General features: G+C 46.6%; 1 protein-coding gene and 2 pseudogenes across 22 annotated transcripts in view; 1 reads left to right on the top strand and 2 right to left on the bottom strand.

Annotated features, from left to right (window-relative positions):
- Nucleotides 1–986: 986 nt before the first annotated feature.
- EVA1C (eva-1 homolog C) overlaps nucleotides 987–24575 on the bottom strand; it is a 107396-nt gene continuing 83807 nt past the window's right edge. For 12 of the 22 annotated variants that reach the window (XM_078358450.1, XM_078358452.1, XM_017967183.4 and 9 more), the window contains 3 exons: nucleotides 16698–16778; nucleotides 14038–14127; nucleotides 987–1558 (listed from right to left, as the gene is read on the bottom strand). In XM_078358450.1, the coding sequence (XP_078214576.1) occupies nucleotides 1182–1558; nucleotides 14038–14127; nucleotides 16698–16778 (548 nt within the window). In that variant the 3' untranslated portion in view covers nucleotides 987–1181. Of the gene's footprint in view, nucleotides 1559–12944; nucleotides 12986–14037; nucleotides 14128–16697; nucleotides 16779–22478; nucleotides 22826–24575 lie in introns of those variants that run through there. The other 10 variants (XM_017967185.4, XM_054249137.2, XM_008986570.5 and 7 more) reach the window with 5 other exon arrangements.
- Nucleotides 18241–19575, top strand: LOC103789622 (tubulin beta-8 chain pseudogene; annotated as a pseudogene).
- LOC103789623 (exosome complex component RRP40 pseudogene) lies at nucleotides 23129–23842 on the bottom strand (annotated as a pseudogene).

Below are 24575 nucleotides of genomic sequence, written 5' to 3'. Positions count from 1 at the left end.
GTTTATAAAAACAGGTTACAGGCCAGATCCATCCTGCTGTCCGTTTTTGTACAGCCTTTCAGTTAAGAATGGTTTTTACATTTTTATTTACTTTTATTTACATTATTTAAACAAATTAAATAGAGATAGGGTCATATTATGTTGCCCAGGCCTCTGGCTTTTACATTTTTAAATGGCTGGTTTGAAAAAAACAGAATCTGTAACATGTGAAAATAAAATGAAACTTAAATTTGTGTCCAAAAAGAACGTTTCATTGGAATACAGCCAAGTTCATTCATTATGTATTATCTGTGGGTGCTTTTGAGTTGCAATGGAGAATTGAGTAATTGTGGCAGAGAGGATTTGACCCACACTGCCTAAAATATTTATAATCTTGCCCTTTTTTTTTGAGACAATGTCTCTCACTCTGTCGCCCAGGCTAGAGTGCAGTGGCATGATCTTGGCTCACTGCAACCTCTGCCTCTCGGGTTCAAGCGATTCTCCTGCCTCAGCCTACCAAGTAGTTGGAATTACAGGCATGTGCCAACATACCCGGCTAATTTTTTATTAATTTTTTTGGTAGAGATGGGTTTCACCACGTTGGCCAGGCTGATTGATCTCAAACTCCTGATCTCAAGTGATCTGCCTGCCCTGGCCTCTTAAAGTGCTGGGATTACAGGCGTGAGCCACTGTGCCTGGCCTGTATCTTGCCTTTTTGAAGTTTGCTAACCCTTGGTCTAGACAAAGTCAGTGGTTAAAATCACTCATGAGCTCATGTTTGCTGAGTATCTGTATAACTATTTTACAGGTACATATAAATCTTCTGTTTACTCATCTGTAAAACGGGGGTAATAGGACCGTCTCATGACAGTGTGAAGACTGAGTGACTCAGGACACGAAAAGCAGCTAGAATAGTACCTGGCATTATAAGCGCTCAAAAAATGTAAGTTCTAATTAATATAGACTTGTGAATGTATACACAAAGTCAAATAAATACAGAAAACAAAGACTCTTCCCTCCTCATTTATTTTGGAATGTGCTGGAAACAGCTTGAAACGTCCCTTTAATAGCTTCCTGGCTTCACGAGTGTTGGATGACGACAAATTCTCCTTCATAGAAGGTACAGGTGAACCAGAACCGGAGGGGCATTTGGAATCCTTCCTTCTTCAGAAAGTGCGATCTCCTCAAGACGCATGTGGTTTTCAGTAGAACTGGCCCATGTTTCTGGGGAGTGAGGTGTCTAAACCACTGTTCATCCATATTTCCTGGATTATTTGCTCCCTGCGCTCAATCCTTTCTGCGAGCTCTGCAGCTTCTATGGAACTGTAGACAGGATATGAAGTCCTATGGAACCCTGACAGTTCCCCTGGGAAGTCAGAGTCAGAGGAGTCCTCCTCCTCTTCTTCATCCTCACTGTCCTCCTCAGCCCTGTCACTTCCTGGCACCAGCTGCTCCCTCCCCAGCTGCATCTCGCGGACATCCTTGGTGCAGGACTCTCTGATAACCAAGGCACACAATGTGAGGGCCAGGCCGATGCAGACGCTGGACACAAACAGCAGGGCAGCTCTCTCGGGGTGGGCTGTGGGAGGAAGAGAACATGTCAGGAGCTGGGAGGAGCTGGCAGACTTGACCAATGCCACGCCCCACAGAAACCAGATGTCTGCCCAAGCAGGGGTCTAATGAAGAATGCCAGCCCAGCGTCTTTGAGACTGTCCACACCACAAGGATCATATATCCCCACTGACTTTTTTTCAAAAAGTTTTTGAGCATATGGAGTCGATATATACATGCGTAGGAGAAAAACACACAGCAGAGGGGCTCCGGAGCCAGACTTGTCTGAGTTTATACTCAGATCTGCCACTAACTAGCTGTGTGACTTTGGGTAAGTTTCATAACCTTTCTGTGCCTTAGTTTCCCCATCTGTAAAACAGGGCTTATAGTATCTTTCAACACAGAGTCGTTACGGTGAAATGAGTGAATTCCTTTATTTATTTATTTTTTATAAAGATGGGATTTCACCATGTTGGTCAGGCTGGTCTTGAACTCCCGACCTCAGGTGATCTGCCCGCCTTGGCCTCCAAAGTGCTTGGATTACAGGCGTGAGCCACCACGCCCAGCCTATGAGTGAATTCCTATAAAGCTCTCAGAATACTCACTGACACATAGTAAATGCTCAATAAAGTGTTGCTATTATTAGTAACAGTAGAAATAGATCATGAAGAATTAATTTACATATGAAGTGTATATGTTGCTATTATTAGTAACAGTAGAAATAGATCATGAAGAATTCATTACGTATGAAGTGCACATGTGAACCTAAGTAATAATCAAATAGATGTTAGCAAAACTGAATTCTGTTCTTTTCCAGATTAAAAAGTAAATATAAATGTACAGTTACCCCTTCGAATCTGTGGGGGATTGGTTCCAGGACCCCTCCCCCACGCTCCCAGGATACCAAAATTCACGGATGCTTGAGTCACTTATATGAAATGGCATAGAATTTGCATACAACATAAGCACACTCTCCCCATTCCTTAAATCACTTCTGTAGTATTTGTAATAGCGAATGCAATGGAAATGCTATGTAAGTAGGAATAATGACAGGAAAAAATGTCTGTACATGTTTGATACAGATGCAACTATCCATTTTAAAAAGATACTTTCAGTTAATCCACAGATGTGAAAACCACAGACGCAGAAGGCCAACTGTAATATAAAATACAAAAATATGCTGGGTGTGGTGGCTCACGCCGATAATCCCAACATTTTGTAAGACCAAGGTGGGTGGATCGCTTGAGCTCAGGGGTTCAAGACCAGCAACATGGTGAAACTCTATGTTTACAAAAAAAACAAAAACGTAAATAAAGTCTACCTGGGCATAGTGGTGCATGCTTACAGTCCCAGCTACTAGGGAAGCTGAGGTAGGAGGATCACTTGAGCCTGCGAAATCCAGATTGCATCACTGTACTCTAGCCCGGGTAACAGCCTGAGACCCTGCCTCAAAAACAAACAAACAAACAAATAAATAAAAAGAAAGAGGCTGTGTGCGGTGGCTCACGCCTGTAATCCCAGCACTTTGGGAGGCCTAGGCGGGTGGATCACGAAGTCAAGAGATCGAGACCATCCTGGTCAACATGGTGAAACCCCGTCTCTACTAAAAATACAAAAAATTAGCTGGGGATGGTGGCGCGTGCCTGTAATCCCAGCTACTCAGGAGGCTGAGGAAGGAGAATTGCCTGAACCCAGGAGGTGGAGGTTGTGGTGAGCCGAGTCGTGCCATTGCACTCCAGCCTGGGTAACAAGAGCGAAACTCCATCTCAAAAAAAAAAAGAAAGAAAGAAAAGAAAAAGGAAAAAGAAAATAAAAAAAAAACTAAAATAAAATAAAAAAATATAAATATTTTATTGTAAAACAACAAAATATAAAAGTGAAATACATATAAATATAATACAAAGTTCTGGAAATTTTCCCTGCATCCAAATGGATTTTCTATAGAATAACAGAAATGAAATCATGTTGGTAAACGTACTTAGAGACAAAAATCATAGAAACAAAAATAATGCTAATATGTGCCATGTGTCTCAGTCTAAACCTGTAGGTATGTTTGTCTCTACATTAACTCTACGGAAAGGGCTACTTTACTTCGTTACCATCACTATCCCCGCTTATGGTTGTGTACCCCTCGGGGTGTTATCACCCCCATTCTGAGAAATTTAAGTAGCCAGGTAGTAAGTAGTTTACGTTTTATGAACCATACAGTCTCTGTTGCAAATATTCAACTCTGCTGTTGCGGTGCAAAAACAACGGCATAGCAGCCACAAAGCATGGCTGTGTGCCAATAAAACTTTATTTATAGATTTGACTCACAGGCCAGTTTGTTGATCCTGGTGATGTTCAAGCTGAGCCCCACTTAGGGGAAGTCTGTGACTGGGGTCAGTTGGCCTCTTCAAGTAGAGTCAGTCCCGGAACTCAGGACTTGAACAGTGGGCTCTCTGTGGGGTGCTGGGGTGTGCAGTAGGTACCCCTGGCATTTTCTCAGCATGTCTCAACTGAACGGGTCCTCCTCCAGGCACTTCCCTGTGATTCTAAGTGAAAAAGGGAAACTGCTGTCTTCACTACTTCTGTCCTTCCCCAGTGGTCCAGAATTGGAGCTTTTAAACTCAAGGGCTTTCAAGTTTCATGCACAGTTGAGGGAATCCAGCCTCTGTGATCTGATCAGAGAGATGGAACCGGGACAGCTTATCTTCTTGAAACCTGAAACATCCCCATTTGGCTTCCGTCACTTGCAGCTCAAGTCACTGATGTAATTAGCGGACTCAAATATGTCGTTCTTCTTGCTGTTACCTGTTAGCATAACTCATCCCTCTCTTTTAGACGTAGATGTCCTTTTTTTTTTTGAGATGGAGTCTTGCTCTGTTGTCCAGGCTGGAGTGCAGTGGCACAATCTTGGCTCACTGCAACCTCTACCTCCCAGGTTCAAGCAACTCTCCTGCCTCCGCCTCCTGAGTAACTGGGATTACAGGCGCATGCCACCATGCCCTGCTAGTTTTGAATTTTTAGTAGAGACAAGGTTTCACCATGTTGGCCAGGCTGGTCTCGAACTCCTGACCTCAGGTGATGCACCTGCCTTGGCCTCCCAAAGTGCTGGGATTACAGGCATGAGCCACTGCGCCTGGCAGACATAGATGTCTTAATGAAAAATTTATTTTGGCTGGGGGAGCGGTGGCAAGTCATGTTTGTAGTGCTCTTAATAACAATATATTTTTCCTAAGGGTCAAGATATATAGAAGATTTTGTCAAATATAGACATGGATCCTTTGTGAGAGATGTGGGGCTCTGTTCATTTCTGGGGATCGTGGCAGAATGGGAATTTGGAGACGCTGGCACTTGGAACAGTCGTTAAACAGTAATGCACAAAATGATGCCAAGATCCGAGGCACTGACCCAATGGGGCAAATCTCTCCTTCTCCCCCTGTAGATCGAAGCCTCCTCTCTCCTGACTTCACTTTCATCTTCCTCTCCCTTGAAGTCCCCTCTTATTCCCCCCTCCTGCAGCCCTCCTCTTCCCGGAAATCTCTGAGCCACTGTCCTCTGGAAACCCTCTCCTGTGGTGCTGTTAGGGCTCTCAAGGTGGGCTACAACTCAACCTCTCTGTCTTGGGAAACAAACTTTGAGCCCCACTGGCAGTGATGCCGCCAACTTCAAGGAGTGCTGTGTGTGAGGAAATGGAATCCCATCCACTTATCGTCTTTTCCAGCCACCTACGGTCAGGCCAGGGCCATCCAGCTCAAGCCTCTGAGGTGCGATGGTCATCCACGGCCCCTCCCCTCCTCTCCCAGTGGCGCTGTCATGGAGGGTCCAGGCCTCAGGGCAGACAGACTAGGGTGCAGGAATTGGCTCTGTTACCACAGTGTAATCAATTCCAGCACTTAGTTCCACGTGTGACTTGAGCTGCAAGCAAAGGAAGTCGAATGGGGACGTCTCAGGTTCCAAGAAGGGAGTAGGGTTCCACAGCTGGTGACGAGGGACTCCTTACTCTACCTCGTTTTTCATATTGTGAGGATTCTAGGTGAACTGAATTAAATTACCTGTGATGCTTAGGACACGAGACATTCTCTTCATTGGTCAGTACATAACCCTACTTTGTCTTTTTAATGAATTACTTTTTAATACTGTAATTAGCCGGGCTCAGTGGCTCATGCCTGTAATCCCAGCACTTTGGGAGGCCAAGACAGGTGGATCACCTGAGGTCAGGAGTTCGAGACCAGCCTGGCCAACATGGTGAAACCTTGTCTCTACTAAAAATACAAAAATTAGCTGGGCGTGGTGGCAGGTGCCTGTAATTGCAGCTACTCAGGAGGCTGAGAAAGGAGAATCGCTTGAACCTGGGAGGCAGAGGTTGCAGTGAGCCCAGATTGCACCACTGCACTCCAACCTGGGTGACACAGAGTGAGACTTCATCTCAAAAAAGAAAGTACTTTAATTAGCATCAGTGCTATGAATGAGCACCTGTATAGGAGTGAGGCCTTGACCACACCTGTGTCTAACCTGTGCTTCCCCACCCCCTGGCCTCCCCATCAAGGTGATTACCACCTGAATTCCATGCTTCTTACTTCCCTGCTTCCTTTTTTATATAGTTTTTGTTTTCCATCTTCATGTATTCCTAAAATTTTATTTAAAGGGTATAATGTTATAGGTAGTATTAGAGATTTGGTGTTCTTTTTTTTTTTAACTCAATATCATATCACTGTATAATGTTCCATTATCTCGACTATAATGTAGCTTATTCACCCACTTTCCTGCTGATGGGCTGGGAAGTGTTTCTTTCCCCGCTCTCCTGCTGTTGCCAGGTTTCTGCTTTTGTGGATGATCATGAACATTCTTGTAAATGTCCCTGGTCAACACCTGCAAGCGTTTCTCTCGGGTACTCCCCTAGGAGGTAATTGATGGGTTGAGGGCATGTGAGTTTCAATTTTCAGAACTACTGCCAACATGGTGTTCAAAGTGGCTGCAATGTGTGAGAAATCCTGTAGTCCTCATCTTCTCCAGCACTTGGCTCACACAGACTCTTACATTTTTTCCAATCACGTGGGTATGGAATTACACCATATGATGGTCTTGATTTGTGTTCCCCTGATCTGTAGCCATCTTCACATGGTTGTATATTTCCTCTTCTCCAAATGCTGGCTCATGACACGTACCCATTGTTTTTCTGGGTTGCCTGTGATTTTCCTCTTACATATAAAGGATGTGTATATTTTCTTTTTTCTTTCTTTTTTTGAGACAAAGTTTTGCTCTGTCACTGAGGCTGGAGTGAAGTGGCACAATCTTGGCTCACTGCAACCTCTGCCCCCCACACCAGGTTCAAATGATTCTTCTGCCTCAGCCTCCCAAGTAGCTGGGATTACAGGCACCTGCCACCATACTTGACTAATTTTTGTATTTTTAGTAGAGACGGGGTTTGCCATGTTGGCCAGGCTGGTCTCAAACTCCTGACCTCAGGTAAGCCACCTGCCTCGGCTCCCCAAAGGGCTAGGATTATGGGCATGAGTCACCTCGCCTGGCCCAAGGAGGTGTATATTTTCTATAGACTCTTGACGATAATCCTTTGACAGCAAATATACTATGTATATATATATACACACTCTGTATCTATCTATCATCTATCTATCTATCTATCTATCTATCTATATATATAATCTATCAATCATCTACAGAGTCTCCCTTTGTCACCCAGGCTGGAGTACAGGGGCACAATCACAACCAGCCTTGAATTCCTGGGCTCAAACAATCCTCTTGCCTCAGCCTCCTGAGTAACTGAGACTACAGGCCCATAACACCATGCCCAGCTAACTTTTTATTTTATATATATATATATATATATATTTTTTTTTTTTGGTAGAGATGAGGTCTGACTTTATGGCCCAGGCTGGTCTTAAACTTCTGGCTGAAAGTGATCCTCCTGCCTTGGCCTCCACAAGTGTTGGGATTACAGGGGTGAGCCATCGAATCTGGTGTGAATATCTCCTGGTAACTGCTTTGTACTTTCACTTTCACTAAGCTGTCTTGTGACCTTGTGAAATCAAACAGGGATGAAACACTATTCTACTCCATCTTCCCTGCAGGCACTTGGTCCCCATCCTCCTCTCTTGCCCCCCCTTTCTAGTGAATGGCCAGATAGTAACTATTTCAGGTTTTATGGGCCATATGATCTCTGTTGCAAATATCACAACTCTGCTGTTGTACAAAAGCAACCACAGCCCATACATAAACCATCTTCCCTGCATGGCCCCTATAAGCTTTAAGAAACACAAGCTGGGTCACATCACTGCCTGACTTAAAACTTATAGATGGCCTCTTCCCCCTCCTCAGCTATTAGGTTGGTGCAAAAGTAACTGTGGTTTCCACCATTAAAAGTAATGACAGAAATCGGCCGGGCATGGTGGCTCACACCTGTAATTTCAGCACTTTGGGAGGCTGAGGTGGGTGGATCACTTGAGGTCAGGAGTTTGAGACCAGCCTGGCCAACACAGTGAAACCCCATCTCTACAAAAAATACAAAAAATAAAATTAGCTGGGTGTGGTGGTAGGCACCTGCAGTCCCAGCTACTTGGGAGGCTGAGGCAAGACAATCGCTTGAACCCAGGAGGTGGAGGATGTGGTGAGCTGAGACTGCACCATCACACTCCAGCCTGGGCAACAAGAACAAAACTCCGTCTCAAAAAAAAAAAAAAAAAAAAAAATTAGCTGGGCACAATGGCACATGCCTTTAGTCCCAGCTACTTGGGAGGCTGGGGCAGGAGAATGGCTTGAATCTGGGAGGCGGAGGTTGCAGTGAGCCAAGATCGTGCCACTGCACTCCGGCCTGGGTGACTGAGAGAGACTGTCTCCAAACAAAACAAAATCACAAAAGGAATGGCAGAAATAGCAATTACTTTTGCAGCAACAAAAGTCAAGTCCTGACCACAGCCTAGGAAGCTGGATATGACCCGGCCCTTGTCACCCTCCCCAAGTTCAACTCCCGAGACCATCCCTTCCTCTCTGCTCCCCCACCCTGGCCTCCCATTCCTCACACCTGTCGCACCGGATGCCTGCACACCTTGGTGTTTCTGCATGTGCTGTCCTGTTAGCCTGGAGGGTTACTTCCTCCCTCTTCATCCAGCACTACTGGGTACTTCCCCCTGCCTTAGCCTAGCCAGGTCCCCTGTCATTTAGTCTCAGAGTATCCTGAATGTCTTCTTCACAGCCCAGCTTACAATCGTTGCTCACTCGCTGAGTGGGCGCCATTCTTTCTCTCCACTTAGAGTGCAAGCTCCCTGAGGGTAGGGGCTGGAACCATCTTTTTCTTTCCCAAATCGCCAGTGCCTAGTGCCATCTCTGGCACAGAGTGGGCATTATGAAAATATTTGCTGAATGCAAAAAAGGAGGGGATCATGGATTTAAGCACTAGGCTTGGCACCCTGGGATGAGGCTCCATAAAACCAGTTCCCTTTTCTTCCTCTCCTCTTCTCCTGGGAGGTGGGTGTCTGGGTTCTTCTGCCAGGAGAGCTTCTGTCTCTTAAGACTCTAGGTGTCTCGTGGCCCAGGCATGCCTCCTGCTGAGTGAGCACTCTTTAGGGCACGTCTGCCTCAACTCTGCTGAGATCCAGCAACCAGAGATGGACATGGGCAATGCTTGGCAAGCCCATGGAACGAGACTCCCTAGGCAACGGAATCAACTAGTTTGAAGTTACAAACTCACCATATGTTGGTCAGCTGGAACCTTAGTGATGGGCTGGTCCAACCCCTCTTGTTGTATGGCCAAGTCACTTGTGCAAAGCCACCACTTGGCTGGGACCCCAAGCTCAGGCCAGGGCTCTCTCCATGGTCCCAGGCTTTACACTAAGGGCATGCCAACTGTTCTCTAGAATCGCCTGGACTACTTTACACTTTTGTGTCTCCTTTCCCTATTCTGTATTCCGGAAAAACAAAAATGTTCTCCTTGTAATTGAACAGAATCTTCACATTGTGTTATTGCTGGTATTGTTCTAAATCCAGCCTTGGTTCATCCCAGGCTGGAGTGAATGACTTTAATTTTATCAGCTGCTGTATGCCCCTGGGAACCTCCAAAGGGGAACTTATGGCCTTTAAGGCCCCTTTCCACCCTTAGATCCTGACTTGGGGCCAACGCGTGCTCCAGCTCAAACTCGTTCATGTCCAGATAAGAGGCCATGGCAAGGGTTCCCCCTGCTGGGGCCCTGTTGCTGTTGAGAGGATCAAGGCAGCAGTCAGGGCCTGAGGCTTGTCCAGAAGAAAGCAAAAAGTGTACCGAGTGCTGGTCTGACAGCACTTAGGGGTGTGACAGAAACCTTGTCATGGAACCAGAGATTGGAGATCATGAGAGCACATCCAAATCCACATCTCCGTGACAAGGTGATGCTGATTTCCAATGGTCTTCCCTGGTGGGGGAATCATGAAGCTCTGAGTCTGCAGTGTGCTCTTGTGTTTCAATATGAGCTTGTCTGAGGCCCTAGAATTCCTCCCTCATGGAACCATGATGCCTCCCAACGCAGGATATCCCACGCTGCAAGCCTGTCCCTTCTGCCAGGCTTTCTTACCCCCGCACCCCAAAAGTACACAGCAGGGCCTGCCAGAGGCTGATGACACATCTGTCACTGTCCCAAGGGGATAGGGACAGCAATGGAAATATTAGGCCCCAAAAGGCATGGCTGCAGGCACATATGAGGTAAACATCGAAAGACAGATGTCAATGAAATAGTAATTAGGTGGAATGGGAGAGGTCATATTCTCATATAAGACTGTATAAATAAATAAGCCTCCTTGCATACAATCCCGCCAGAAGACAATGGCTCATGCTGAGCCAGCTAGTAAACTGTCTTGTTAAGAACTGCCAACACACACACACACACACACCCCTCACACATGTGCACACACATATATACAGATACACATGCACACGTGCATGTACACACTCATGCACACACGCATAGATGCACAGATACACATGCACACACACAGATGTAGACATACATGCACACACATGAGCATGCACACATACAGACATGCATGCATGTGTGCACACACATATGCACATGCACACGCAGACACACATGTGCACGCACACAGACACATGCATACACATGCACATGCACACACAGGCACATGTGCATACACATGCACACACATGGTCACACATTCACATATGCACACACACATGCACACATACACATGCACACCACTTCTCCTTTTCCATTTCTCTAATTTCCAATTTTTTCTATGAGCTTCCTCAGACTCATGATCTTGATTCTAGAATGAATTCAAGGAGTACGTCTTCATTACTGACACAACAGTGAATTCAAACATGCCTAAGAAGCTTTTTCAATGTTGGGAAAACCATCTCACAGATCATTCAAATGGCCCCACGAGACACTGTTCACCAGGGACCCTTGGACATCCTCCTGTCCCTCCTGTCAACCTCTTTGCTTCAATATCAGGGACAATCCTCTCGATTTCTGTTTCTCTTGCTGTCCCCATGTACGCTGGACTGCACTACTGTGTCAAAGCTACTTGCAGACTGACTTGGGAGATGTGCTTTTGGATTTACTCCATCTACCACCTATTTGGATGGTTTGGGCTGGAAACTGCTCTGCTCACACTCTTGGCTCCTAGCTGCTCCTGCTTCGGGGCTGTCTAGAGACCCCAGCTCAGCCTGTGGGTCACATGTGCACAGTGGGGCCAGGGATGTGACTGAACATTGTCTGGGCACTTTTCTCCAGCAGCAGCAAGGATAGAGCTCAGCAGTGTGTGACACTGGCTGGTGGCCAATGCCTGTTTAGGCCGAAATCCCCCAACCTGATGTCTACATGCATCTCTGTGGCACACTGGCCTGCGCGGACCCCTGAGAATGTGCTGCGTGCTTCCCACATCCAGGGTGGCCGCCCAGACAGCAACACAGACATGCAAAGAAAACCCACAGACAAGTCCAGAGGCGCCCATTCCATTGGGACCTTGTGAGCCTCCGTGATTTGAGTCATGAGCTTCTTGTGGTGATTACATTTAGCTAACATCCAACATAGTGCATTTAGAGACTCCTTCTCTTGGACATTTTATGGAGGTATGGTCATGGCTTGCTGAGATAAATATCCCAAAACACCCCTCAATAAAACCAAGTAACAGCTCATCAAATCCTTACTTTAACAAAATTTGACATCTTATAAGTAACAAATACTAGATGACAATAAGGCACAGGAAAAAGCTCATAAGCCCAGATGAGTAGTCATCATTCAATTGTTCCTTAACTACTGACCATGCACCTGTTCTGACCAGCACTGCATGCTAGATACAGGGACATAACACAAAATAAGATGACAAACACCTGACCCTATGGAGCTGAGACTCTAGCAGGAGAGACTGGCACTAAACAAGTAACTCTATCCTGTGGTTTCTGGGAATGACAATCACATAAAAGGATAGAAAGGGATGGAGGGAAGCTAATTTAGACAACTCAAGATCAGTGTGTGTGTGGGGGGGGGGGTGTTGGTGGTTGCATCCCTCAAAATTCAGAGTAGCTGGAATTTAAGCCTTGTATTAACTGAGCCTGAATCACGGTCCTGCCACTGTCCATGGTGTCCTCAGGTAAATGGCTCAACTCCTCTGACCATCAGCTCCAAGTGCAGAACAGGGGACCAGAGTCCCCTCTCTCAGGGTTTTTGCTATGGACTGAATGGTGTTCCCCCAATTCATTCATTAGGAGTTAATTAAGGTTAAAGAAGGTCCTAAGGGTAGAGTCCTAATCTGATAGGATTGGTGGTTTGATAAAAGGAAGAGATGTCTCTGTCTCTGCCTCTCTCTCTGCCCCTCTCTGCCATGTGAGGACAGAGCAAGAAGGCTGCTGTCTGCAAGCCAGGAAGGGAGCTCTCACCAGAAAGTGATGGGTGGATACTTTGATCATGGACTTCTGGCCTCCAGAACAGTGAGAAAATCAATGTCTGCTCTATAGGCCATCCAATCTCGGGTACTTTGTTCTGGCAGCTGGGGTGGCTGAGGCAGTTGCTGAGAGGAACTGACAAGGCAGTTGGGGTAAAGCACACAGCATGGCCACAGCTCACTGAGTGTAATGTCAGTCTCATTCCCCTTCAATCGTTATTTTCTGGAGGATTTTCATGATGGCTTTTCTCCAAGAAGCTCTCCAGGGACTTTGTAAATATGGGGATATTTCTGACAATAAAAATTCTTACAGTTCTTAACATTGACCATGATCAGGATAAGCAAGGCATGAAAGTGAGAAGGTGGTTAGAAAAGAGAGGACCCACAGAATAAACCACCAACCACACAACATACACACAGGAGGAATCCTGACGTGGGAGGACGATAGAATGGCAGGGGACCCCAAGGCTAAACTCTGCCTCTCTTGTATTGAGATCCTTTCCCGATATGGTTTGGCTGTGTCCCCACCCAAATCTCACCTTGAATTGTAGCTTCCATAATCCTGTGTCATGGGAGGGACCTGGAGGGAGGTAACTGAATCAGGGGGCAGGTCTTTCCCATGCCGTTCTCGTGATAGTGAATAAGTCTCATGAGAGTTTCCCTGCACATGCTCTCTTGCCTGCCACCATGTAAGATGTGATTTGCTCCTCATTCGCCTTCCGCGAAGATTGTGAGGACTCTCTAGCCGTGTGGAACTGTGAGTCCATTAAACCTCTTTCCTTTAGAAATTACCCAGCCTCAGGTATGTCTTTATTAGTAGTAGGAGAACAGACAAATACATTCCCTAAGCCTCTGTTTTCCTCTGAGACAGACTTAACCCAAATAGTCCCATCTCTAGCAGGCCTTGAATAGTAAGCTCTTATGTGTTATATTAACATGTATTTTACTGAAGGTCTCCGGTTTTTGTCTCTCTGAACATAGGCAGGCATTGCTGAAACTTGCAGATGACATTCCAAAATGCATTCTATCTTAAGCTAAGCGGAGAGGGTGGTGAGGAAAAGACTGTACATACCTTCCCCTCAATGAAGAGGTCCCTGCAGTGTGGCTGGCTTTGGTATAAGCTTTTTGGCTCTGCTAATTCATGAGGGCTGAGTCTGGTTGATCCTCATGGGCAAGATTAACAAGGGAATCCTTGGTAACCGTCAGGAACAACACTTATGACTCAGAAAGTGGCTCTGTGTTCATGGGGTATGATCTGTCTTGTTTCCTAAGTGACCTTCTGGCTCATTTTTCTCCCAGCCAGGGTTGGAATTCAATAATCCAGTTCCTTCCCAAACTTTAGACCTGGGAAATGCATTCCTCAGGTTTCTGCTTTTCAAAAGCGAAAATGTCTGTCTACTCCTAAACAGTGTGGCTTTGTCTGTGTGTGTGGTTCCCTTACTGGCTGCCGCCTGGTTGCGACTGTGCCTGAACTCAGGCCCCTGTTTCTGAATCTTAGAAGGCGGTGGTTGGCATGTCAAACTTGAAGTCATCGTTCTTAGTCGTCTGAGTGTTGCAATTGAACAGCACGTTTATCAACAAGACTTTAGTGAATCCATTAGCACTCTAAGAAGCTTCGATTTGTTGACCTACCTCTAATGTAAGCAAAGGCTGCCAGAGAGTTGCTAACAAGAATTCCATCTTTCCTCAGAACCCTCGATCCGCTTGGGTCGAAGTTTATATCTGTTTCGTGAAAAATGCAAGACCAATTAATCACAGTTGTTCATAGTTCGCCTATCCTAAGAGGCCCCTGCTGCTCCTACCCCGGCACTGCCGGAATAACTACAAGTCACAGAAATCAAACAAATGGGCCTCTGGCTAAATTATGGAAGATTAACCCAGGAAGAGCACTTATTAAATAGTTAGCAACAAAAAAATTTAAAAAAAAATAAATAAATAGTAAGCAGTCCCTGAAAATATTAAAGCACAAAAATGATTAGAAATTTTTTTTAAGTATTGATTCCAACTTTAGGTGTCCATCTTCCACTCCACTGCAAAAGGGAACAAATGGATTTTCCCATCCTAAAGGCAGGGACATTCATCACGCCCCTTGGAGGCTTAACAACATCTCACTTTATTTTATTTTATTTATTTATTTTTTGAGATGGACTTTTCACTCTTGTTGCCCAGGCTGGAGTGCAATGGCGCAACCTCGGCTCACTGCAACTTCTACCTCCCGGGTTCAAGCGATTCTCCTGCCTCAGCCTCTGGAGTAGCTGGGATTACAGGCATGCGCCACCACGCCCAGCACATTTTTGTATCTTTAGTAGAGATGAGGTTTCACCATGTTGGCCAGGCTGGTCCCGAACTCCTGACCTCAGGTGGTCCGCTTGCCGTGGCCTCCCAAAGTGCTGGGATTACAGGCATGAGCCTCTGTGCTTAGCCAATAATATCTCACTTTAAGCATGAAGTTGCTGTCCATTGTGTGACTAGAGATAAAAGCCTCCATTAGGGAGGGAGGTTGTATTGGGCTATTTTTTTTGGAAACGACAGCAAAATGTGGGGCAGATCTGCTTTTAGATGCTGGTTACACTGCTGGATGGAGCTAAGCAAGCCTGCGATGGGACATCCTGGGGGCCTGGGGGACGCCTAGCGATGTCAGACAGGACCGATGCCTCTGAGGACAGATGACACAGCTCTAGCCCTCAGGTCCTCACTGCAGGGGGACCAGGTTGTTCAAGGATCAGGTGGGAACCCTGTTAGAAAAATAAGTGGAGAACGGGTACGGTGGCTCATGCCTGTAATCCCAGTACCTCGGGAGGATGAGGTGGGTGGGTAGCTTGAGCCCAGGAGTTTGAGACCAGCCAGGGTAATATGGCAAAGGCTTGTCTTTATTTATAATAATAATAATATAAATAAATTAATTAGTTAATTTTTTTTTTTGAGACGGAGTTTCACTCTTGTTACCCAGGCTGGAGTGCAATGGCGCGATCTCGGCTCACCACAACCTTCGCCTCCTGGGTTCAGGCAATTCTCCTGCCTCGGCCTCCTGAGTAGCTGGGATTACAGGCACGCGCCACCGTGCCCAGCTAATTTTTTTTGTATTTTTAGTAGAGACGGGGTTTCACCATGTTGACCAGGATGGTCTCGATCTCTTGACCTTGTGATCCACCCGCCTCGGCCTCCCAAAGTGCTGGGATTACAGATGTGAGCCACCGCGCCCAGCCTAATTAGTTAATTTTTTTTAAAAAAGAAAGAGAAGTGGAACTAAGGAACACAGAGCCTGCCAGAAAGCACAGGACACAGGGGAACGTTACCGATAGTTCTCTCTGAGCTTCTGGACTAGGGATGCTTTCATGTGTTTTCATATCAAGCATACTTTTATACTTAGTGGGGAAAGACCTAATACATATAATATAAGTAACACAAGAAAAGACTCTCACCAAAGCCTAACATCTTAGATGCTCTGCTGCGTCTCTGCAAATTCTATCAGGGACCCCATGGGTTTGAACTCCATTCTAGATTTGACAAGAAAATCCAAATGTCCAACCCCCTCAAAGCCCCACCCTTCCAACCCCATTTACAAAAGCCAAGTGAAAACTAGGGAGGGGCTGGGAGTGGTGGCTCAAGACTGTAATCCTAGCACTCTGGGAGGCTGAGGCAGGTGGATCACCTGATGTTGGGAGTTTGAGACCAGCCTGATTAATGTGGTGAAACCCCATCCCTACTAAAAACACAAAAATTAGCCAGTGTGGTGGTGGGCACCTGTAATCTCAGCTACTTGGGAGGCTGAGGCAGGAGAATTGCTTGAACCCGGGAGGTGGAGGTTACAGTGAGCCGAGACTGTGCCTCTGCACTCCAGCCTGGGTGACAAAAGCAAAACTCCATTTCAAAAAAAAGAAAGGAAGAGAGAAAACTAAGGAGGAAGGTGGCTCAGGTCCCAGCTGGCCCTGGGGCCCGTGTAGGTTCCAATGACCTCAACTTTGCAAAAAGCTCATTGTGTAATCCAGGAAGCCAAAATTTATTTCTGAGTGGATGTCTTTTCAAAGTGACTTTCATTTTAGGAAGTGAGAGGGGAACAAAGGGATGTGCACCCTACTTCTGATTAAAAAAAAAAAAAAAATCAAAACAAAATAAGTGGTGTTCACCATTTGCAATGGTCGGTCAAAGTATTGTCATCACCAGGACCGGGACCTCAAACACACCTCCTGACAGCCCCTTCCATGCTAACCAAGGTGTGCCCAGCTGTGGTCACCCAGGGGCTGTTTACCTTTACGTTAAGAGAAATGCTGGTAGTAAGCCATAAAAATTACCATATTCACCATCTTTCTGCTTCAAAGAAGGTTTTAGATTAGCAATGCCTGGATCGATCGCTGTGAGTATGTTCTTGGGAACTAAAAGCCAAAAAGAAACATTTTACATACTTGGTATATTTTTAAAATGTGTACTCTTAATATATTTTTAAATGCAATGTAGATAAGATTTTAAAATCACTTTCCAAATCAGTGCAAGAAGCACTCACTCGTCCTGTTAGATACACATTCATACACACCACCCAGTGGTATCCACGTGATCATCAAATGCTCCACAGAGATGGTTTTAGGCCCATTTTGCAATATTAAAAAAATAACAAGGCTGGCACAGTGGCACATGCCTGTAATCCCAGCACTTGCGGAGGCCGAGGCAGGCGGATCACAAGGTCAAGAGATTGAGATCATCCTGGCCAAGATGGTGAAACCCCGTCACTACTAAAAACACAAAAATTAGCTGGACATGGTTGTGCGCACCTTATAATCCCAGCTACTTCGGAGGCTGAGGCAGGAGAATCGCTTGAACCCGGGAGGCGGAGGTTGCAGTGAGCTAAGATCATGCCACTGCACTCCAGCTTGGTGACAGAGCAAGAATCCATCTCAAAAAGAAAAAAACAAAGGAGAATAAAAGCAAGATACGATATATTCATCTGGTGAATATACCTCAGTAATAAAAAGGAATAAAGGCCCAGCACGGTGGCTCACACCTGTAATCCCGGCACTTTGGGAGGCCGGGGTGAACAGATTACTTGAGTTCAGGAGTTCAAGACCAGTCTGGCCAACATGGTGAAGCCCCTTCCATACTAAAAATACAAAATTAGCTGGGTATGGTGGTGCACACCTGTAATCCCAGCTGGATGGGAGGCTGAGGCAGGGAGAATCGCTGGAACCCGGAGGCAGAGGTTGCAGTGAGCACAGTTTGCGTCATTGCACTCCAGCCTGGGCGACAGAGTGAGACTCCATCTCCATAAAAAAGAAAAGGAGTGAAGTACCGATATGATACATGCTACAACACGGACAACCCCTGAAACATCACGTTTAGTTAAAGAAGCAGCCACACACACACACAACCATCTACTGTGTAATTCCATTGACATGAAATATTCAGAAAAGGCAAATCTAGAGACAGAAAGTAGATGAACGGTTACCTGGGAGCAGGGGGTGGGAATAGGGGAGTGATGGCAAATGGGCACAAGGGAACTTTGGGGAATTGTGAAAAAAATTGTTTTCTAATTAAAACTGGATAGTGATGGTTGCACAACTCAGAATTTACTCAAAATCATTGAATTGTATTCACTTGTAATAGAAATTTTAAGGTAAATAAACAACACCTCAGTGTAGTGGTTAACTCTGGGCTGAATGTGGTGGCTCACGCCTATAATCCCAGCACTTTGGGAGGCTGAGGCAGGTGGATCACTTGAGGTCAGGAGTTCGAGACCAGTCTGGCCAATATGGTGAAATCCCATCTCTATTAAAAATACAAAAATTATTGTGTGATTGCTCTTCCTTCTTGAATTTCTCCTGCTGCCCTAGTCCTGCCTTGGCTATGAGGGAGATTGTGCTCACCCAAACCGGACAGTGCGGGAACCAGATCAGCACAAAGTTCTGGGGGGTGATCTCTGATGAACATGGCACGAACTCCGCTAGCGCCTACCATGGGGACAATGACCTGCAACTGGAGCGCATCGATGTGTACTGCAATGAGGCCAGCGGTGGCAGGTATGTGGCCCGCACTGTGCTCGTGGGTCTGGAGCCGGGCACCGTGGACTCTGTGCATTTGGGGCCGTTTGGACAGATCATCAGGCCAGACAGCTTCATCTTTGGACAGTGTGGGGCCGGGAACAACCGGGCCAAGGAGGACTACACAGAAGGTGTGGAGCTGATGGAGTCTGTGCTGCATGTTGTGAGAAGAGAGGCTGAGACCTGTGATTGCTGCAGGGTTTCCAGCTGGCCCACTCCCTGGGTGGGGCGACTGGGTCTGGGATAGGTACCCTTCTCACGGGCAAAATCCGGGAGGCGTACCCAGACAGGATCATAAACACATTCAGCGTCCTGCCCTCACGCAAGATGTCGGACACCGCGGTGGAGCCCTACAATGCCACCCTCTCCGTCCACCAGCTCATAGAAAATACAGACGAGACATTCTGCATTGTTAATGAAGCACTCTATAGCATCTGCTCCAGGACCTTAAAACTGACCACACCCACCTACGGTGACCTGAATCACCTGGTGTCTGCTACCATGAGTGGGGTCACCACGTGCCTGCACTTCCCGGGCCCGCTGAATGCCGACCTGCGGAACGTGGCCGTGAACATGATTCCATTTCCCCAGCTGCACTTCTTCATGCCCGGCTTTGCCCCGCTGACCAGCCGGGGCAGCCAGCAATACCGGGCCCTGACCGTGGCTGAGTTCACTCAGCAACTCTTCGATGCTAAGAATATGATGGCCGCCTGTGACCCCAGTCATGGCCGCTACCTAACCGTGGCTGCCATTTTCAGAGGTCCCATGTCCATGAGGGAGGTGGATGAGCAAATGTTCAACATTCAGAACAGGAACAGCAGCTACTTTGCTGAGTGGCTCCCTCATAACGTGAAAACGGCTGTCTATGACATCCCACCCTGGGGGCTAAAAATGTCGGCCACCTTCATCGGTAACAACACAGCACTCCAAGAGCTCTTCAAACGCACCTCTGAACAGTTCACAGCTACGTTCAGGCGCAAAGCCTTCCTGCACTGGCACACGGGCGAGGGCGTGGATGAGATGGAGTTCACCGAGGCCGAGAGCAGCCTTAATACCAGCAATACCAAGACGCCGCAGCTGAGGAGGGGGAGTTTGAGGAGTGTGCTGCGAGGAGGAGGTAGCCTAGAAGCTTCCTTTTCTAGGTAAAGGGGGAAGCAGTGTGGATTCTTTAGTGTGTTCTGACAGCCATTGTCACTACGCACTTCTTTGAGTCTTCACAGCTCCTCCTGCTGCATTTTAAAGCATTTTCATAGTAAGTAGTTTGGCCTAATAAACCATTTTTATAGCAAAAAAAAAAAAAAAATACAAAAATTAGCTGGATGTGCTCACTTGAACCCAAGAGGTAGAGGTTGCCGTGAGCTGAGACTGTGCGTTTGCACTCCAGCCTGAGTGACAGAGCAAGACTCTGTGTAAAAAAAAAAAAAAAAAAGAAAGAAAGAAAGAAAAAAGAAAAGAAAAAATAGGGTGGTTAGCTTTGAAGATGAGCTTTCCTGTACTTGGTAAAGCTAAATGACTGTGACCAGGTCAAAATCCAACACCTAATTCTCCCAGCTCCCACTCTTCTGTTTTCTGCCCCAAGCTCTTTGCCTCTGTTTCCATCATAAATCTGGAGAATTTGAAGACTGTGCTAAAGTGATTTGCTAAGTATTATCAGAAAGAACTACAGAAAGATGCAGATGCAGAGAGGATGGCAGCCTGACCAATTCCTTTGAAGGTGGTTTATGACTCTGCCGAACTGACCCTAAGAATAAGCCCTGAGGGGTCAGAATCCGCAGCCAAGGCAGCCGGCAGATGACAGCACCCACAGAAACAGGGCAGAGCAAGAATTCAGCAGGCCGAGCACACCGCCTCAGGCTCGGGGAAGGGCGAGGAAACCAAATATTCTTGCTGCAGAAAATGGCTTATTTTTGTTTGTTCTTCAGGCCAGCCAAGATCTCGGAAAAGTAGCAACAGGAAGTGGAAAGAAAGCAAGTTCAACTACCCGGCTGTTTAAAAAGAACGGCGGAGGGGGGCACATCTTCAATAGCAAGAAAACCTCGTTTCCGTTCTCCGAGGGCTTCACTAAATTCTTCTGGGGATGTCCCAAGATCAACAACCACAGGACATTCCTAGATTGTGAGTTTTCCATGTACAGGAGGCCCTGGCGCCTTCGAACCCATCAGCAGCAAGAGAGACTTTCCAGGGAGGCCCACGGAGTTGCTGGAGGTGGCTGATGATTTCCAGGGTCTCCGAGGAATGTCCCTGGGCTGTCCACAGGGACACTGATCCTGGGACCATGGCGGCACCGGAGAGCTGAGCTGAGCTGCTGCAAAGCGCTTTCTGCTTTAATTGCCTGTCCTTCATCTCTGGGCCCTGAGAAGGAGCCCAGGAAGTGTCATCTCTGCCTGCCAGGAGTGGCACTTCTTTCTCATGTCTGACTCTTGGCATGTTCTCAGACTACAAGAACAAGGCTACAGGAGGGCCTTGGCTCTTGACAAACGCCAGAGCCTTTACAGTGTGAGAAAGAATCAGAAATTTGTAGAGGAGCTCGGAAAGGAAGGGCGTTCTAGGATGCACTTTGCAGAATAACCAGGCAGTCAAAAGAGGCGATTGGCTGTGTATGCCGCAGGCCACCGCAGGGAATGCGCCCATCTACCATGCGAAAACGGCTCTGAGATCCACAGAATCTTTTAGGACCTTTAAAATCACAGGTGTCAACACACTTGTCACATTTTTGCATCTCTTTGTTTTAGACTGGTTCAGAACGAGGTCCGGGACTGGGGAGTGATAGCTCACTGTCCCTCTCCACTTCAGATACGTTAGTGAAAACACTAGGAATCACTCTTTGTGGAGCTCCTACTGTGTGCAGGACCCTGATCTCAGCAGTTTACACCAGGGCTGTCTTCCTCATCAGCGCCTCTCCTGTCCCACTCAGCACCTCAGTGGGCTGCCACCTGCCCATCCCCAAGCGTGCCGCTACTGTACATACCCTCACTTTAAGGGAGGGTTCTCTTTGGAAGACTTAACCCCCCCCCAAGCTAAATTAGGTGCCCTCCACTGTTACAGTCTTCTGCCCTTTCCTAAAATAGCATTTGTCACAATAGGTCATGATGATAGGTCTGCCTATTTGTTTAATGCCTGCCTTTCTCCCTCAGCTGTTCATCCCATGAAGACAGGACTGTGCCTCTCCTTTTTTTTTTTTTAATTGAGATAGAGTTTCACTGCTGTCACCCAGGCTGGAGTGCAGTGGTGTGATTGTGGCTCACTGCAATCTCTGCCTCCTGTGTTCAAGTGATTCCCCTGCTGCAGCCTCCCAGGTAGCTGGGATTTAGGCATGTGCCACCACACCTGGCTAATGTTTGTATTTTAGTAGAGACAGGGTTTTGCCGTGTTAGCCAGGATGGTCTAGATCTCCTGACCTCATAGATAATTTTGTATTTTTAGTAGAGATGGGGTTTCACCGTGTTTGCCAGGCTGCTCTCGAAATCCTGACCTCAAATAATGCATCCGCCTCGGCTTCCCAAAGTGTTGGGATTACAGGCATGAGCCACTGCATCCCGTCTGTGTCTCTTTGTTTATTACAAAATCCCTGGCACCCAGCACAGCTCCTGACACAAAGAACAATGTGCTGAATGAGTGATGGAAGGAAGAAAAGCTTGAAGTGGGACATGTGTCCCCAGGGCCCCAAAAGCTCATCTTCATCTCAGCATTAGTGATATAGTTTGGCTATGGGTCGCTACCCAAATCTCATGACTGCCACGTGTTGTGGGAGGGACCCGGTACGAGATGATTGAGTCATGGGGGCAGATCTTTCCTGTGCTGTTCTCTTGATAGTGACTGGGTCTCATGAGATCTGATCGTTTTAAAAACTGGGCATCTCTTTGCACAAGCTCTCTTTGCCTGCTGCCATCCACGTAAGATGGGACTTGTTCCTCCTTGTCTCCCACCACGATTGGGAGGCTTCCTAGCCATGTGAACTGTAAGTCCAATTAAACCCCTGCTTTTTTTTTTTTTTTTTTGTAAATTGTCCAGTCGCAGTTATGTCTTATCAGCAGCATGAAAACAGACTAATTTAATTAGGTAAGAAGAGCCTCAGCTGTACTGTTCTTGCCTCATCCTAGAAAGCACACTAGAGGCCAGGTGCGGTGGCTCACTCCTATAATCCCAGCACTTTGGGAGGCCGAGGCGGGTGGATCACGAGGTCAAGAGATCGAGACCATCCTGGTCAACAAGGTGAAACCCCGTCTCTACTAAAACTACAAAAATTAGCTGGGCATGGTAGTACGCACCTGTAGTCCCAGCTACTCGGAAGGCTGAGGCAGGAGAATTGCTTGAACCCAGGAGGTGGAGGTTGTGGTGAGCTGAGATCGTGCCATTGCACTCCAGTCTGGGTAACAAGAGCGAAACTCCGTCTCAAAAAAAAAAAAAAAATAGCACACTAGAAACTGCACCTTTTACGAAAATGTTTTAGTAAATGTTATTGTATAGAACAAACAATACATAACGATTCTGTAATGATTTTTTTCTCCCACAAGAGCAGAAGTGAAACCAGTTACTTATAAAAATATTTTAATTAGGACTCTAATAAGATGATTTGTACCTTCATACCTTGTCTTCTGAGTATCTACATGGGGAGAGGTTCACCTGAAAAAGTTTTCCTCAGGAAACCCATGGTTTCTTGGCTCAACTGACCCATTTAAAAAAGTCCACCTATATCAACTTTCTGCCTATCTGAAGATTTGTCTTCTTTGATCTCATGCCATGTGTTCATAAGCTTCTAAAATGTTTGCCAAAATTAAAGTCTGCAGGATGGGTTTGCCCTTAACCCATATTCTTCCATTCATTCCAAAAATTCTCTTCAGTGGATAGTTTTCCCACTTCTCGTACGAGTTCACCACCTGGAGCTAACAGTGTTCTACTGAAGCCCGGACACTTTAAAAAGCAGACCATCCTGTCCAGTGACATTCATCCCACTGCTCGCCCACAGCTGTCAACACAGAGCATCTCTGGTTCCACGTCTTTATCAGCAACCACACATCGGCTGTAGATGAGATCTCTGACCTGCACATTGGTCTGTTTCTTTCAGTTGCACCTTCAAATGCCAAGTAAGACAAAGAAACTGGCTCCCTCCCTCCAACATCAACTTTCAATAGATCTCCAGATTTAGCTGTCACTGTGCCCATCAACTGGTCTCCTTTCTTTGGAGCATACTCTGTTCCCAGGGCTATGATGGCCTCAGCCCAGAGGTGTCTCAGCCTTCCCGGTCCCCACCTGACACTGCACCTTATTTGGAGGCTAAAGTCCTGCATCTTTTTTTTTTTAGACAGAGTTTTTTCCCTCTTGTTGCCCAGGCTGGAGTGCAATGGTGCAATCTCAGCTCACTGCAACTTCCACCTCCTGGGTTCAAGTGACTCTCCTGCCTCAGCCTCCCGAGTAGCTGGGATTACAGGCATGCACCACCATGCCCAGCTAATTTTGTATTTTTAGTAGAGATGGGGTTTCTCCATGTTGGTCAGGCTGGTCTTGAACTCCCGACCTTAGGTGATCCACCTGCCTCAGCCTCCCAAAGTGCTGGGATTACAGGCGTGAGCCACTGTGCCCAGCCAAGTCCTGATTCTTATTCAACACTCAGATGAAGAGGCCTGAAACTACTGGAACCTCAGAGTGGCCCATGCCCAGTCTACCATCCTCTGCTCTACCAGATGAGCTATCCAAGGATGTACTCAGAGTGACCTTTTTGGTCTCTGGGGGAACCTCAGCCAAAATGTGCCTCATGCTACCTAGAACTGCTTAGACATGGCAGCAGGAATAAAGACAGAGCAGGTAAAGCCATTCTTCCCGTGATGGAAGAGTGGGTGCCATTATTTTGGTAATACATTTATGTAGTCAGTTCATTATACCTGTGACAGCATTGCCATTGCAGAGAATAACATTTTTAGTTCAGGATATAAAAGTCTGAGGATGCAATGGAATAGTATTAGACCACGAAAAGGAATAAAGTACTGAGACATGCTACGACATGTATGAACCTTGAAAACGGATGCTAAGAAGTCAGGCACAGTGCACCAGGCATTGTAGATTCCATTTCTGGAAAACGTCTAGAAGAGGCAAATCCACAGAGACAGAAAGTAGATGGGAGGTTGCTTGGGGCTGGGGCAGGTG

The sequence above is a fragment of the Callithrix jacchus genome, chromosome 21, assembly GCF_049354715.1.
Source record: "Callithrix jacchus isolate 240 chromosome 21, calJac240_pri, whole genome shotgun sequence".
Lineage (NCBI taxonomy): Eukaryota > Metazoa > Chordata > Mammalia > Primates > Cebidae > Callithrix > Callithrix jacchus.
Note: the sequence above shows the minus strand (reverse complement) of the source record. Positions and strands in the feature narration are given on the sequence as shown.